The 13918-nt window shown below is 33.8% G+C and overlaps 1 protein-coding gene across 1 annotated transcript; it reads left to right on the top strand.

The window, feature by feature from the left end:
* The first annotated feature begins 1392 nt into the window (after nucleotides 1–1392).
* On the top strand, nucleotides 1393–13816 carry LOC101740947 (mitochondrial proton/calcium exchanger protein). The gene is made up of 7 exons (XM_004932652.5): nucleotides 1393–1580; nucleotides 1906–3125; nucleotides 3383–3653; nucleotides 6736–6883; nucleotides 9160–9433; nucleotides 9892–10068; nucleotides 11833–13816. Exons 1-7 carry the CDS (start codon nucleotides 1535–1537, stop codon nucleotides 11974–11976), a joined length of 2280 nt encoding a protein of 759 aa, XP_004932709.3. The 5' UTR covers nucleotides 1393–1534; the 3' UTR covers nucleotides 11977–13816.
* Nucleotides 13817–13918: the final 102 nt, after the last annotated feature.

Genomic DNA, 13918 nt, shown 5'->3' with positions numbered 1-13918 from the left:
TAGAGGTAAGGAGTAAGGAGAACCGTCTCTGTATGTGAAAAAGTGTCCATTAAAAACTGCTAAATAAGAGTGGCGCTACAGTAGCAACCGGGTAAATTTTGAAAAAGGCACTGAAAGTTATTAGAATAAGATAGAGAAATAAAAAAAGACGAAAGAACCGTAAGCACTACAAAATCACAAAAAGTATTTTATTTAAAGCTGATAAGAAAATGCAATCGATGTCTTCACGTTTTACTACAGCAATAATTTTAGGTTATATTGACGAAATTAGTTTGGACTACGTAAACATGTGAGGTCTTGTATGTTACACTGTCACTAACTACTCTAGTCATTAAATATATTAAATTTCTTAACTCAGCATACTTCAATCAGTTAACAACTGCTCAATTCATATTATCATACCCTGCTCCTATGCTAGCGCCATTCTGGAGGATTTTTGAACTGTAATTTAGTCTGAAAGTGGGACACTTTTTCAAGCTTCTCCCATATGAGACGGTTCTTCTTATCTCTACCCTTCATACGTTAAAATTACGATTCGAAACAAAAAAGCGATCTTTAAGAAATCGATGTTCTCAATGTCGATTTCATTGAGAACAGATTTTCCAAGCTTTGATTCAGATCAAACTTTTCAGGAAGAATCGCTGTGCCTAATACAAATTATAAAATAACTTTGAAAATAAATTCCTATACTAAGCCTGACTAAGCCACCTTTTATAGACATGTAATTTTTCACTCATACTCATTACTATGCTATGGTGAACTAACTTTTTTGCGGAATGTCATTATTAATTGTGATCTTAAATTACTACTTCAGATGATAAGAGATGCGCTAACTACTTTTTCTGCGAAAATGAAAATCATTTTAATAACCATATGAAAAAGCGAAAAAATATTTTTTTTTAAATTGTGAAATCAGTCTCATATTATTTATTGCGTTATAATATCGATTTCAAATAGAGTATTTTGTTCGTCAAAGTCGATTAATTAATCTTAATTGAGCCTTAGACATTGTTACCTTCTACCTTAAAAAGTATTTTGGTAATACATGTACATATGAAGAAGTTTCATCTATCTGTATTTTACAACTCAATATTTTGCACGTAGCGGAAGCTGAACAAGATAACGATCGGACTTACTAGAATATAACTATATTGGCTTCGGTAACCACTTAACACCAGGTGGGCTGTGAGCTCGTCGACCCATCTAAGCAATAAAAAAAATAAAAAAAACTTCGGAGATAAACAGCGCTCCGCGTTTTCATTACAGCAATACAAATAGTTAAATGTTTTACCTTTTACTAAAGATTTTCGTTGAGGAATCCCAAACGAGTACACGTTATATCGCGAAAGATCGTTGCCATCGACTCTATTCGTTATATCGCTTATTCCTCAATCTGTGACCTGTGTATTTAGCCATAGATTATACACTTAATATATTTGAGATATTTAACTGTCATGGTGTGTAAAGGTTGACATTGTTTTTGTTAAAATTGTTGCAATTATTGGTATATTAAGGAATAACTAAAGAAAAAAAGATGAACAGAATAATTTTAAATCGATGCCGGTTTATAAAAAAATCAAGTGAGTTATTTTAACCTTTTAGAAACTACTGAAACTGCACTTCATAACCTATTGTTAAATATCGTATGATTATTGTTGTACTATGACTTCACTCAGAATTGAATTTTATGTAATGAAGAGATAATAAGTGTGTTTATTCGTCGAGAAATGATCAATACAGTTTTTTGGATTGATGAAGTATAATTAAGCGACTGTCCTCTATCATACGGTTGATGCAATAACTTTTTTTATTTGAAATTTTAAATAAGTTCATTTTTTATAAAATACCTTCATCTACCGCTTTCGGTATCTATATACTTTTTCAGTTAATATTTTTTTATTTCAGCAATATTATGGGAGACAAGACAGTATCAAAATTTTCCATACATAACATTGTCAAGGTCACTATCGTACTACACAGCACAGCCGATAGGCCTCCAACACGATGTCACACAGAAACCTCTCAGCATGCAGGTGTACTATCCTACATTTACCAGACAATTTTCCACAAGTCAGTATTATTTTGAGAAAGAACCATTAAAACCTTCCTCAAAAGTAGAAGCTACTGTTGTTACAATTAAAAAAGAAATAGAGGAGAAAGAAAAACTCCCTAAAAAAGAAGAGAGAAAGAAGAGTATCAAGGAACGTGTTATGGATGAACTTCGCCATTATTACCATGGCTTCAGGTTGCTTTTCATAGAAACTAGAATATCAATTTCATTGTTATTTAGAATATTAAAAGGAGATACATTAACTAGGAGGGAACATAGACTGCTAGTGACAACAGTTGGTGATCTGTTTAGAATGGTGCCCTTCATCATATTTATAATAGTTCCATTCTTAGAATTCTTTTTACCAGTATTCATAAAGCTTTTTCCCAATATGTTACCATCAACATTTGAAAGTAGTAGTCAAAAAGAAGCAAAACTGAAGCAACATTTGAAAGTCAAACTAGAAATGGCCAAGTTTTTTCAAGAAACATTAGATCAGATGGCACCACAAGCTAGTAATCGTCATTCTGAATTAGCTAAAGAGTTTTCAAATTTCTTTAGTAGAATAAGAACATCAGGGGATGTGGCAACAAGTGAAGAGATTATGAAATTTTCAAAGTTGTTTGAAGATGAAATCACCCTTGATTCTCTCCAGAGACCACACCTTGTTGCTCTTTGCAAAGTTTTAAATGTTTCTACAATTGGTACTAGTGCAATGTTAAGGTTTAATCTCAAAATGAAGTTAAGGTCACTAGCGGCAGATGACAAAATGATAGCTAAAGAAGGTGTGGATAGTTTGAACTTTAGTGAACTACAACAAGCTTGTAGAGCACGAGGAATGAGAGCATATGGTGTGTCTGAAGAGCGCTTACGTAAAGAACTGAGGAATTGGTTAGATTTATCACTGAATGAAAAGGTTCCCCCTTCGTTGTTGTTGTTGTCAAGAGCTCTGATGGTACCGGAGCATGTACCAACAACATATAAGCTGAAGGCTACAATCTCAGCTTTGCCAGAACATGTTGCAACACAAACTAAAGCTGCAATCGGAGAAAAGGAAGGCAAACTTGATTTTAAGGTACATTTTTCATTAAACCATTCAAATCAAAAATTACAATACTATTGAAACAAGGTTTTGTATTAAAGACCTAATAACCCAATTAATGTAATTTGAAAGATTATAATGAAATATTAGAGTAAAGTTTAGAGTAAATATGGAATATAGTTTATTGTATACCGATGTAAAAAGAAAACAAATGCGAAAATGAAACACATTTTTTTAAATTAAATTAATTTGTTGAAATTTTTAAATTTAGAAAATTATAATTGTAATAGGCCAAAGCAGAAGCAATCAGACTTGAAGAAATGAAGATTAAGGAAGAGAAACAAGAACTCCAAGAGGCAGAAAGGGAGAAGCAACTGCTTGAAGCCAAGAAGAGAGAGAAGGAGGAATTGAAAGACAAAGCACCCATCATTGATGCTGAGTCAACTCCAATTTTAGTTGATCCAGCTCCAGTGATTGCAGTTGACCCACCCAAACAGAAGTCTGAAGAAGGTTTATCTGGCAAGGACATTGAAGTTATTGAAGACGCTTTGGAAAAATTGGGTAAGAATGCGTTGAATTCCATAGTATTTTCTAGTTTCTGTGGACTTCAAGTTATTATGTGTTCTCTATACACAAAATAAATCAGTGGTAATCCAGCGGTTAATGTTCACTTGAGTTAGTGATTGTATTTAATGCCCCAATCCACAGGATGACCTCAAACAGAATAGTAGAGCATTAGAAACTGAGTCCACCACTGAGTTTCTCACCAGATCTTCTCAGTGGGTCCCGATTCCGATCCGATCATAGATTCTGCGAAGCACTGCTCTAGGGCCAGCAAATTTAGGCTATTAGCGAATAAGCAGGGAAGAAAAACGGAAGCTGTTTGGCAATCCCGTTTAATTATAACTGTGATCTCAACATAGTTTTTGTTTCGACCTTATTTCTGTGTTCAAATTCAAATCAAATTTATATCACTGAGAGATTTCGTCATGACATAAGCATTTAGTTTAAAAATGTATTATATCTTTAGCCTACCATCATTTGAGAAGAATAAGCGAAAAAAAGCAGGTTTGCCTTTTATTATATTTTATGAATTCTTATATGTTCCTTTGTTTTGAAATGCCCAATAACAATTTTACATTTTAAAAATACAAAAAGGAAATATAATAATAATATTAAACAATGCGGAGGAAACACGCTATCGCCATACCGTGATATCTGTCAGGAAATTCATAACTTTATAATGTGCTTTATTAACTGCATTAACTTTCGTGCATTAACTTTCGTTGATAGTCTTCTTATGACATGTCCTTCTTCAAACGAGGCTTGTGGAGAGTATTAAACGGTAGGCAGCGGCTTGGCTCTGCCCCTGACATTGCTGAAGTCCATGGGCGACGGTAACCACTCACCATCAGGTGGGCCGTATGTTCGTCTGCCTACAAGGACAATAAAAAAAAATGCACATCTCATATATTTTTGTTCAGACATTATTTAGGGTTTTTGAATAAAAAACTGAAAACATTTATCTTTGTAAATTTTATCTTTATTATTTATTATATATTAATATTATTTTAGGCACATCATTATTTTTCTAACATAATTAATTACCTTATTTCAACCATGATTAGGACGAGGGAACTATAGGTGGATATGTCCTAACTACTCAAACGGAATTACCTAAAATCTTGACTTATATGACTGATTATACTAAATTTAGTTCATTAACAAATACAACAAAGTAAATTTAAATACAATTGGCTCTGTTCCATATTACGCAGTATAGTTAGGTAAACGACCCGGAAGTTCAAGTTCACATACGTTGGTTTTCAAGAAATATTTTTGCTAATTACGGCATCCATGAAAAATATAATACGGAACATTAATGTTTTTCGAGTCTATAATGTTAGGAGTTTATAACGATTTAAACGATAGGAGTTTATAATGTTTGTAGGTACTTTAATAGGTAATTAATATGTACTTGAAAAGACCTAAAAACTGTTTTTTTTTCAACTTACAAAACTATAATGTGGATAATAAAAAAAAGTGATCAATAACTGTAAATGTTAATCAAAAAATATCATTAGTTTGTTGATCTAATTTTTAATCAACAGATTTTCATCTATTCTATTTATAGTTGAGCAACGAAAAGTCGAATTTTATAATAACACTCAGTAATAAAAACAATACGATTATTATTTCCCTTTAAATAAATGATTCATTTAAATAATTGATTCATTTATTTATTTATATAAATGTAATTTATTTGTGTTGCTTAGACAGTATTGATTATATTATGCTAGTGAATCTATGTTCGCCGTGACCTATATATTAGTCGACTATCATCAAAGCCGGCAATCTGACTTTTGGACAATTATTGGTAAATCAGAAAAACGAATTATTGACTTTGTATTCCATTGGCAGTCACAAAACTCTTCGGAACGACATCTTAGATAAATAACAGGTTAACTATTAACCTTTATTTAATGCAGGTTTTGAACCGTATTCTTTGAAGGAGACGATTATATTCAAATTAATCTGTATTGACATATCAATAACATTTTTTTGTCCAAATGCACAGATTGCCACCTTTGATAATAGACGACTCATATTTGAAATACGGAATTTCAAAAGAGTTATCTGACAACGGTTAAACCTGCTGTTAGAAATATTTACTGGTAATGATGACTAACTGGGCTGTGTTCAAGTATATTTTCTGCTTCGAAGGTATTAATATATTACGGTTAACGGCCGACTCTCGCAACGTAGTCAGCAATATAAAAGTAGTTGAAGTTTGAGCTTCATAATAATATTAATTACCGGAAATATATACTAAAGAATGGGACCGTCCACCGTCCGTGAGAGACATATTGTTTCTGGCCGTTCTCGTTTTGCTAATGGCGAGTACTTGCATAGACTAAGTGGCTAGGATTATTCATCAACAACTTGCTCTGAAACATGGTTTTCTTGAATCTGCAGTACCTTCTTACCAATACCAACCTCAACCAGTTCTTTTTATTTTTTTATTGCTTAGATGGATGGACGAGCTCACAGCCCACCTGATTTTAAGTGGTCACTGGAGCCTATAGACATCTACAACGTAAATGCGCCACCCACCTCGAGATATAAGTTTTAAGGTCTCAGTACAGTTACAACGGCTACCCCACCCTTCGAACCGAAACGCGTTACTGCTTCACGGCGGAAATAGGCGGGGTGGTGGTACCTACCCGTGTGGACTCCCAAGAGGTCCTACCACCAGTGATCACGCAAATTATAATTTTGCGGGTTTGATTTTTATTACACGATGTTATTCCTTCACTGTGGAAGTCAATCGTAAACATTTGTTGAGTACTTATTTCATTAGAAAAATTGGTACCCTCGCCTGCGGGATTCGAACACCGGTGCATCGCTACATACGAATGCACCGGACGTTTTATCCTTAAGGCGACGACGACTTCAAAAGTTCGTGAAAATGGTCACGTTACGCTCTACTGGGACCGACCTGTTATCACGGATAGGTGTATATGCCAAGGTCGGCATCGCTTACGCTCGTGTACGCATCAAACATTTTTATTGCGGTTCAAAGTTTACAATTCAGAAATGTCTATAGCACATTTTTCATCTCTTAACTTTGTATCTATTACAGCTGAGCAGAAGAAGTCCTTGCTTCTCGAGAAGGAAAGCATTCAGGAGCTAAAAACGGAACTGTTGGACTACAGCGAAGATGTGAAAGAGATGCACGAGATTGTCAAGACAAAGCAAGCCGATATCAAACTTACGAAAGGTGCACGAAGGTACGGACAATGAAAACTATTTGATAAAAAATCTAATATATAAAATTCTCGTGTCACAGTTTTCGTTGCCATACTCCTCCGAAACGGCTTGACCGATTTTGATGAAATTTTTTGTGCTTATCCGGTATCTATGAGAATCAGCCAACATTTATTTTTCATCCCCCTAAATGTTAGGGGTAATCCACCCCTAAATTTTTTTATTTATTTTATAGACAAAATTTTAAATTTCTATTTTTTTATGATACAGCATACAAAAATACATACAACCCTAAATTTTCACCCCTCTACGATCAATCCTTATTTTTTATTTGCTAATTAAAAACTTTAAATTTTTTTGCGAGAATTTTGTTTTTATTTTGTCATGAATTAAAATAAAAAATCGGATGTTACTCTCAATTTTTCATCCCTCTATGATCAACCCCTATTTTTTATTTGTTAATTGTAAACTTTAATTTTTTTGGCAAGTTTTTTATTTTGTTTTGTCATGACTTAAAATAAAAAAATCATATTACTCTCAATTTTCACTCTTATACGATCAACCCCTATTTTTCCATCCCGATTAATATTTTTTTAATTCTATGCACAGATCCGCAATAAGGTTGCAAGATGGCAATCAAATATTATAATTGTAGTACGACAAATTCTTATTCAGAGTTTATAATTTCAAATTCCTTTAATTATGATTTTTTTTAAATTGAATTTGATCTCCCGCCCTCGCCGGTTGACTACTGATCAACTATCAATCGATCAGCTATCCCCGTCTGATGCCACCACTCATCCAGCAAACATCACGTAGTAGGGATGAGGACAAAGCCGGTCTCCTGTCTTACTTTTTTTTTATGGGATTTTATGACCTGGTAACTGAGACCTTTAAGTCATGTCTTATTTTAATTTATATTCATATTTTTATGAAAAGTGATATTATGAAGTGAAATGATATGAAGATGATTAATTTGAGACATTAATCAACTAGGATGAAATTAAATGAAATGAAATGAGATGAAATATAATCTCAGAAAATGGTGGTCATTTACTTTTTTTGAGTGGACTTTTTGGAGGATCCCGAGAAGTTACGTCCAGCGGCTTTGTTTCATTTTCCCACATTTGTGCACTTTCACAGATATTAAACAGTTAATAAACCACCATTATTACACATTTAAACCCGAAGAAACACTAAATAGACAAAATAAAACACATCACACAACTTCACTCCTCGCGTTCCCGCCAAAAAGTCCCTGTCTTACTTACTCACTATACATCATAGATTATTATATTTGAGAGCTATACAATACTATACATTATTCAGCCATGTTTTTTTGGTTTTATTTGTGTATCAATAGTATGTTCAGTAGGTCTGAGAATCGGCTACTATCTATTTTTCATACCTAAGTGAAAAGGGTTGTCCGTCCACCCCAAACATTTATTTTTAAATTTAATTTTTTGAATATTTTTTTTTGTTTATAATGAAGTATTATGTGGTTAAATGAGGTTTTTTTTTCTACAGTAGAATTTCCCTAGCAATCTTATTTAAGGCAATACAACGTTTGCCGGGTCAGCTAGTATATATATATATAATTTTTTTTGACGACACGTAGACGATATCTCGGTCTAGATCTGAGTAGCTACCTGAATCTTTAGACAGCACAAGGTGTATATCAGTTTGGATGGTCAATGATCATGAGACAGCAAAATGAGTTACAATACCGCTGCAATAAATTATGACACTGGGTTTGCTCCTGCAATGCTCTAATATTCAATTAGTTGTAATAAGTTTTTGAGATGATCGCATCATCTCCTTTTACAAACGCCCACTACATCCACACTTCTACCTAGATCCACTACACGCTTTTTACTGGTGGTAGGTCCGCACGGGTAGGTACCACCAGCATTCCTGTTTTCGCCGTGAAGCAGTAATGCGTTTCGGTTTGAAGGGTGGAGTAACTGTTGTGCTGTAAAAACTGATACCTTCGAACCCATATCTCAAGGTAGGTGAAGGTTACTTTGTAGATGTCTATGGGCTCCGGTAACCACTTAATGTCAGGTGGGCCGCTAAGTCGTTCACCCACCTAAGAAATATAAAAAAAAGGTACATTCAGTGTGTTTGCAGATATCTTTTATAGCCAAATACCGTCCAGCTAGGATCAAATTTCCTTCCATAGTGTTTCTTAAGTGCTATGACATATCCATCTACAAACGAGATTCGAAGAGTCTTCTACAGTAGTTTGGTGCTTGTCTTCGAACTCAAATTTAATAACAAATGTACTGTATGATTACAGATTATATCGAGCTGTCAATAACATGATAAGCAAACTTGACGCTGCCCTGGTGGAGCTTGAAAGCAAAGAGAAAGCCTTGAAGACGACACTAGAACAGACCAAGTCCGAACCACAGAAAGCTAAAGAACAGTTGATCCAAATCGACGAACTGATGCATTCCATTAAGAGCTTACAAAAAGTCCCCGATGAGGCTAAGTTGAAGTTAATTCAAGACGTACTGGGCAGGCTAGACGACGACTTTGATGGACAGTTGAAGATTGATGATGTTTTGAAGGTAATTTTTTTGGCCTTTGAAAACAGGTCAACAGTTAATTAATTTTTCAAAGAACTTAAACAGAAAAAGCAGGTCTACCTGCTAATACTCAGGAATTAGTACACAGCGGCCAGTACAATTATCAAAACTAGAGAGGTAACAAACAGTGTTTTCCAGGTGAACTAATTTAATATAGAATAGAAAAACATTTCATACAGTTAATGTTTAAAAATAAAAATTTAGTAAAACTATTTTAATCGGTACTATTGTTAGTACTAACCTCACCTGTTTTCGCACGCAGCTTACTAATACCTATTTTGAGCATCGATAGTGTGGCATGATTTCAGTCTTCTTCCACAAAGCAATCACCCATAATTTGAAGGGTGAGACAGCCGTTGGACCAATGTAATCGAGGAATCAGTGCTATGTCCCAACATCCATTCCTAGCTATCGCTAATAGTATCTTTTTCAATTCACAGATGCTCGAAATAATCGGTAACGAAAACGTGAATCTATCAGAGAAACAGATGGCCGAATTAATCGAACTACTCGACAAAGAGGAGATTCTCGAGGTCGAAAGCAAGATACAGAAGGCGTTAGATAAAGCCGCCAGTGCCGCCAAAGAACAGGACAAGAACAGTGAATCCGATGGAAAGGTCAGTCACATTCTTGCTTTAACAATACTAACACTACATAATCATACCAACACTTACTGGTACCTATTTTTACCGTAGCTTGTAGATAACGGTACATGACAAGTTTTACTCAATAAAACAAAACAAAATAAAAATGTATAATAACTTCTTAATTGGTAAGAAAAAGTCATGAACTCAAATGTGCAAAAGCAATACGATGATATGTGCATTTCTAATTATTATATTTTGAAATTAAAATTTGGCTCGTGTTTTAATTTATTTAATTAAATTTAATTAAATTAAATTTAATTAAATTTAATTAAATGTTTAAATAAGAATTTGGCTTTGGAATTTGAAGATTTTGTTAATGTCAAAGTATGTACAAAAATGACAGGTGCTTAGAGAGATTTTTTTTTACTAAATACAAATAAATTTGATCAGCTTTTCCATACGTGAGTCTATGATTTTAAGAACAGCACAAACAAAAATATACTCATTTTCAATGCAAAAGTTCAAAATAGGTCATTGGCCCGTTATGGTATGCTTAGTGTTATAAGTAACCACGCCAGCTGTTGCTCGGAGTCTACCGACGTTCACTTCTGTGAATGTTCGTAAACAAAATTAGGCTGCAATATATGCAGCAAATTTTGATTTTAATAAAAAAAAAAACACGTGTGGCACTCGGAGACTGCCGCGGTAAAGCTATTGCATAGCATTTTTTATCAACTTATGCAATTATAAATCGACAATAATAATTTAATATTAAAACAGCAATAAAATAAGACCACGCTATATTTATAAACATTAACTGTCCCCTTCACACTCATATAGACCGCGCGAGGGAGAGATGGGCAGACTTTTCATGATGTGCATCTGGCAGTGCGATGTCACGCCGCGCGCTTATTCACAAACACTACACAAGCGCAACGTGTGAATTTTTTTTTTTTATTGCCCTTTTAAGCAGACGAGCATACGGCCCACCTGATAGTGAGTGGTTACCGTCGCCCATGGACTTCAGCAATGCCAGGGGCAGAGCCAAGCCGCTAACCTACCGTTTAATACTCTCCACAAGCCTCGTTTGAAGAAAGACATGTCATAGCGCTCGTGTTAAACGCGAGCTACATAGCAGGCGTAGTGAGGGTGTCAGGTTATTTTCGTTACGGAATTTCTTGATTCAGTCGCCGCGCTCAAAGCCCGCGATAAAAGCTATGCAATAGCTTAAAAATATAGAGTTTTAAGATTGCACCATCATTGTTCTTAAACCTGCCGGCAAACAGTACATAGTTCGATTTTTAAGGGCGGGTCAGCCCCGGGAGTACCTAATTATCATAATTTTAATATATTTTAACTCTAACCTATATTAGTGAAGACACTTTAAGCACTAAAGGTCCATTAGTGATTATAACAAATTCATGAAAAATTAATTTCTCTTCTAATTTAATGCTCAGTTCAGGCGTTTATGAAGAGAGAGGACGTAGGCTCCAGACGGAAACTACCACTGTGTTTTTATTATTATTATTTTATTATTATTTTTAGTTTTACTGTTAGTCGAATGTACAAAAATTAAAAGAGAAAGTTCTAAATTCAATCTCGTTTGTTTATAATTCGAAATTTCGCACACCCTAGAGTCTTAGGAAAATTATATTATTTAGTGCAAAGTGTTTCGCCATTTTGATAATAAAAAACGTTTTTTTTTAAATTAGTATCATGAACAATACTGAAAACATTATTATTAATACAATTTTATCCTGTGTTTGTTGCTTGTATATCTAATTAAAATTCCAGAGTCTATTCGATATCATAAGGGAGGCCCAGAAGCGAAGAGAAATGAAAAAAGCAGTCGAGAAATTCGGAGAACAAGGAGATATCCCTAAGAGTGACGTCATCGCGAAAACCGAGGAGAGCAGTAAACGGCCGGAGAGCCACTGATGAGGAGGCCATCGATTTGTTTAGCGAAATGTGTAAATATGCGGTATGCCTTCCTGTCGGTTTAGTGCGCGGTAAATTGGCACAGATGGCGCTAGTGGCGTTACGGTACTTGTAGCGTGACATGCAACGTGATACCATAGACACTATGGGCACATCGTTTAATTAAAAGGGCTCCATTGTAAACAGCCTATGTTTTTCACCCATAGCTGTAGTATTAATTCGTTTATGTAAGGATGATAGGACATAGGTCATATCCGAAACAAATAGAACTGTAACCTCACATGAGGGTCTCGGTGGGTTGCATCGCATAAATTCATGTGTGTGATCCGTAATATTGGAATATATTTTTTTATGTCCGCCATAGTTTTATGGTAAACTAGGACCTTTTTTTTATTTTGTTATCACTTTATTGTCTCTCTTTATTGAATGTTTATATCTTTAACAATACTTTAACAAAGTCTTTAAAAAATAAAAATTATCAAAACAATAGTTACTTATTTTGAGTAATTCGAGTAGCCCGTTGTATGTGACGTTACAGTGTGCCACGTGTTCACGTTACATCAGATTATAGTAATTGAATATATATTGACTGTTGATCTAGAATAAAAATGTTAAAATGTGATGATATTTTAATTCCGTTTCCGAAAATTTTCCATGTTCTGTTCTGTATATAATATAAAATAACAAATTTACTAACATTTGTTAAATTTATAGCTAATAATGTCATAGCAGTCTCTAAAATCAAGTAGCGCTTACAATTGACTGTTTCGTAGCTGTTCAAATGTGATTTTGTAAATGAAATAACTACGGTCATGCAAATGTGTTGTAGTTAGCTATTTACCAGCTAGTACTGGTTAATTCGATCATCTCATTGTCTAGTGGCCATTGACTGGCTACCGTGTCCTCATCAATCAGTATTTCTGTTGAGGATATTTGGTGTTTGGGTTCTGGAGTACTGATTGTTCCCTGGCATGTACTTCATAGAACATTGAAAAATCCTACTTTAATATAAAACATAATTTAACAAATAATTATTAAGCTGAATTATTCGTAATAATGAGAGAGCAATAACTATTGCCACCACTGAACTCAGTGGTGCCCAGTTTTTATATTTCGTTGTAAATTACAATGCAATTTAAATAATTTGCAATTGTGCTTTTTTTTATTTTTTATTATTTAACTTCACAAGTTAGTGGCGGCTATGAACGCTTTTGGGATATTAAATAAAACCAACACAATAGAAATAACGCAGTTTATAAAAACGGTAAATAGTTTTCGTAGTTACTATGTTGACAATTATCATTCTTTTGTTGCGCTCTGATAATTTTATGCTACCCTAACTTTAACTTTCGTACAAAAATATTTATAATGTTATTATCATTTTAATTCCAGATGTTGAATTGTTTATGCATTTCTGTGATCAATATTTTACTTTTTTTTATTATTATTTATTTTTCTGTATAAAAATAGTCAGCATAAACTGTTTGACTTTTAATGCAAAGTTGATGAAATCATCTGTCACATAATTGGCATGACAAAATAAGATAGATATATTTAGATAACTGCGTAAAACAGTAGTTGAATTGTAAACAACTAGCAGATTGTATTTATTTTATTATAAAAAGAACATTACATGCAGAAGGAGGTTACAGGTGACATTTTTTTGAAGAATTTCACTGGGTACTTAATAGAACAAAGGTGGAAATTTGTTTATAAAAAATATATATATATTAGTCTTTGTTCACAATTCCCATGTTGATAAGTATCTTATTTATTGTCTGCTCTTCGATATTAATCTGTTGATCTTTAAGATTAAGATAATAAACATCGATATAAATAATGTTGTTTTATTATATCAGTTCGTTCGCATAATATACTTTTACGATACTTGCCAGATGACAACAATTCTAGATGGTTTCATTTCGTTTATAAAAATAAAACG

This window comes from Bombyx mori, chromosome 23 (genome assembly GCF_030269925.1).
Source record: "Bombyx mori chromosome 23, ASM3026992v2".
In the NCBI taxonomy this organism is placed as follows: domain Eukaryota; kingdom Metazoa; phylum Arthropoda; class Insecta; order Lepidoptera; family Bombycidae; genus Bombyx; species Bombyx mori.
This window is presented reverse-complemented; position numbering and strand designations above follow the sequence as displayed.

What these genes read in the sequence shown, in the direction of transcription:
- LOC101740947 (XM_004932652.5), top strand. Translation starts at nt 1,535, where the DNA reads ATGAACAGAATAATTTTAAATCGATGCCGGTTTATAAAAAAATCAA. An exon ending in AAGGCAAACTTGATTTTAAG is followed by an intron (nt 3,126 to 3,382) that starts GTACATTTTTCA and finishes TAATTGTAATAG; the next exon opens with GCCAAAGCAGAAGCAATCAG. An exon ending in AGACGCTTTGGAAAAATTGG is followed by an intron (nt 3,654 to 6,735) that starts GTAAGAATGCGT and finishes TATCTATTACAG; the next exon opens with CTGAGCAGAAGAAGTCCTTG.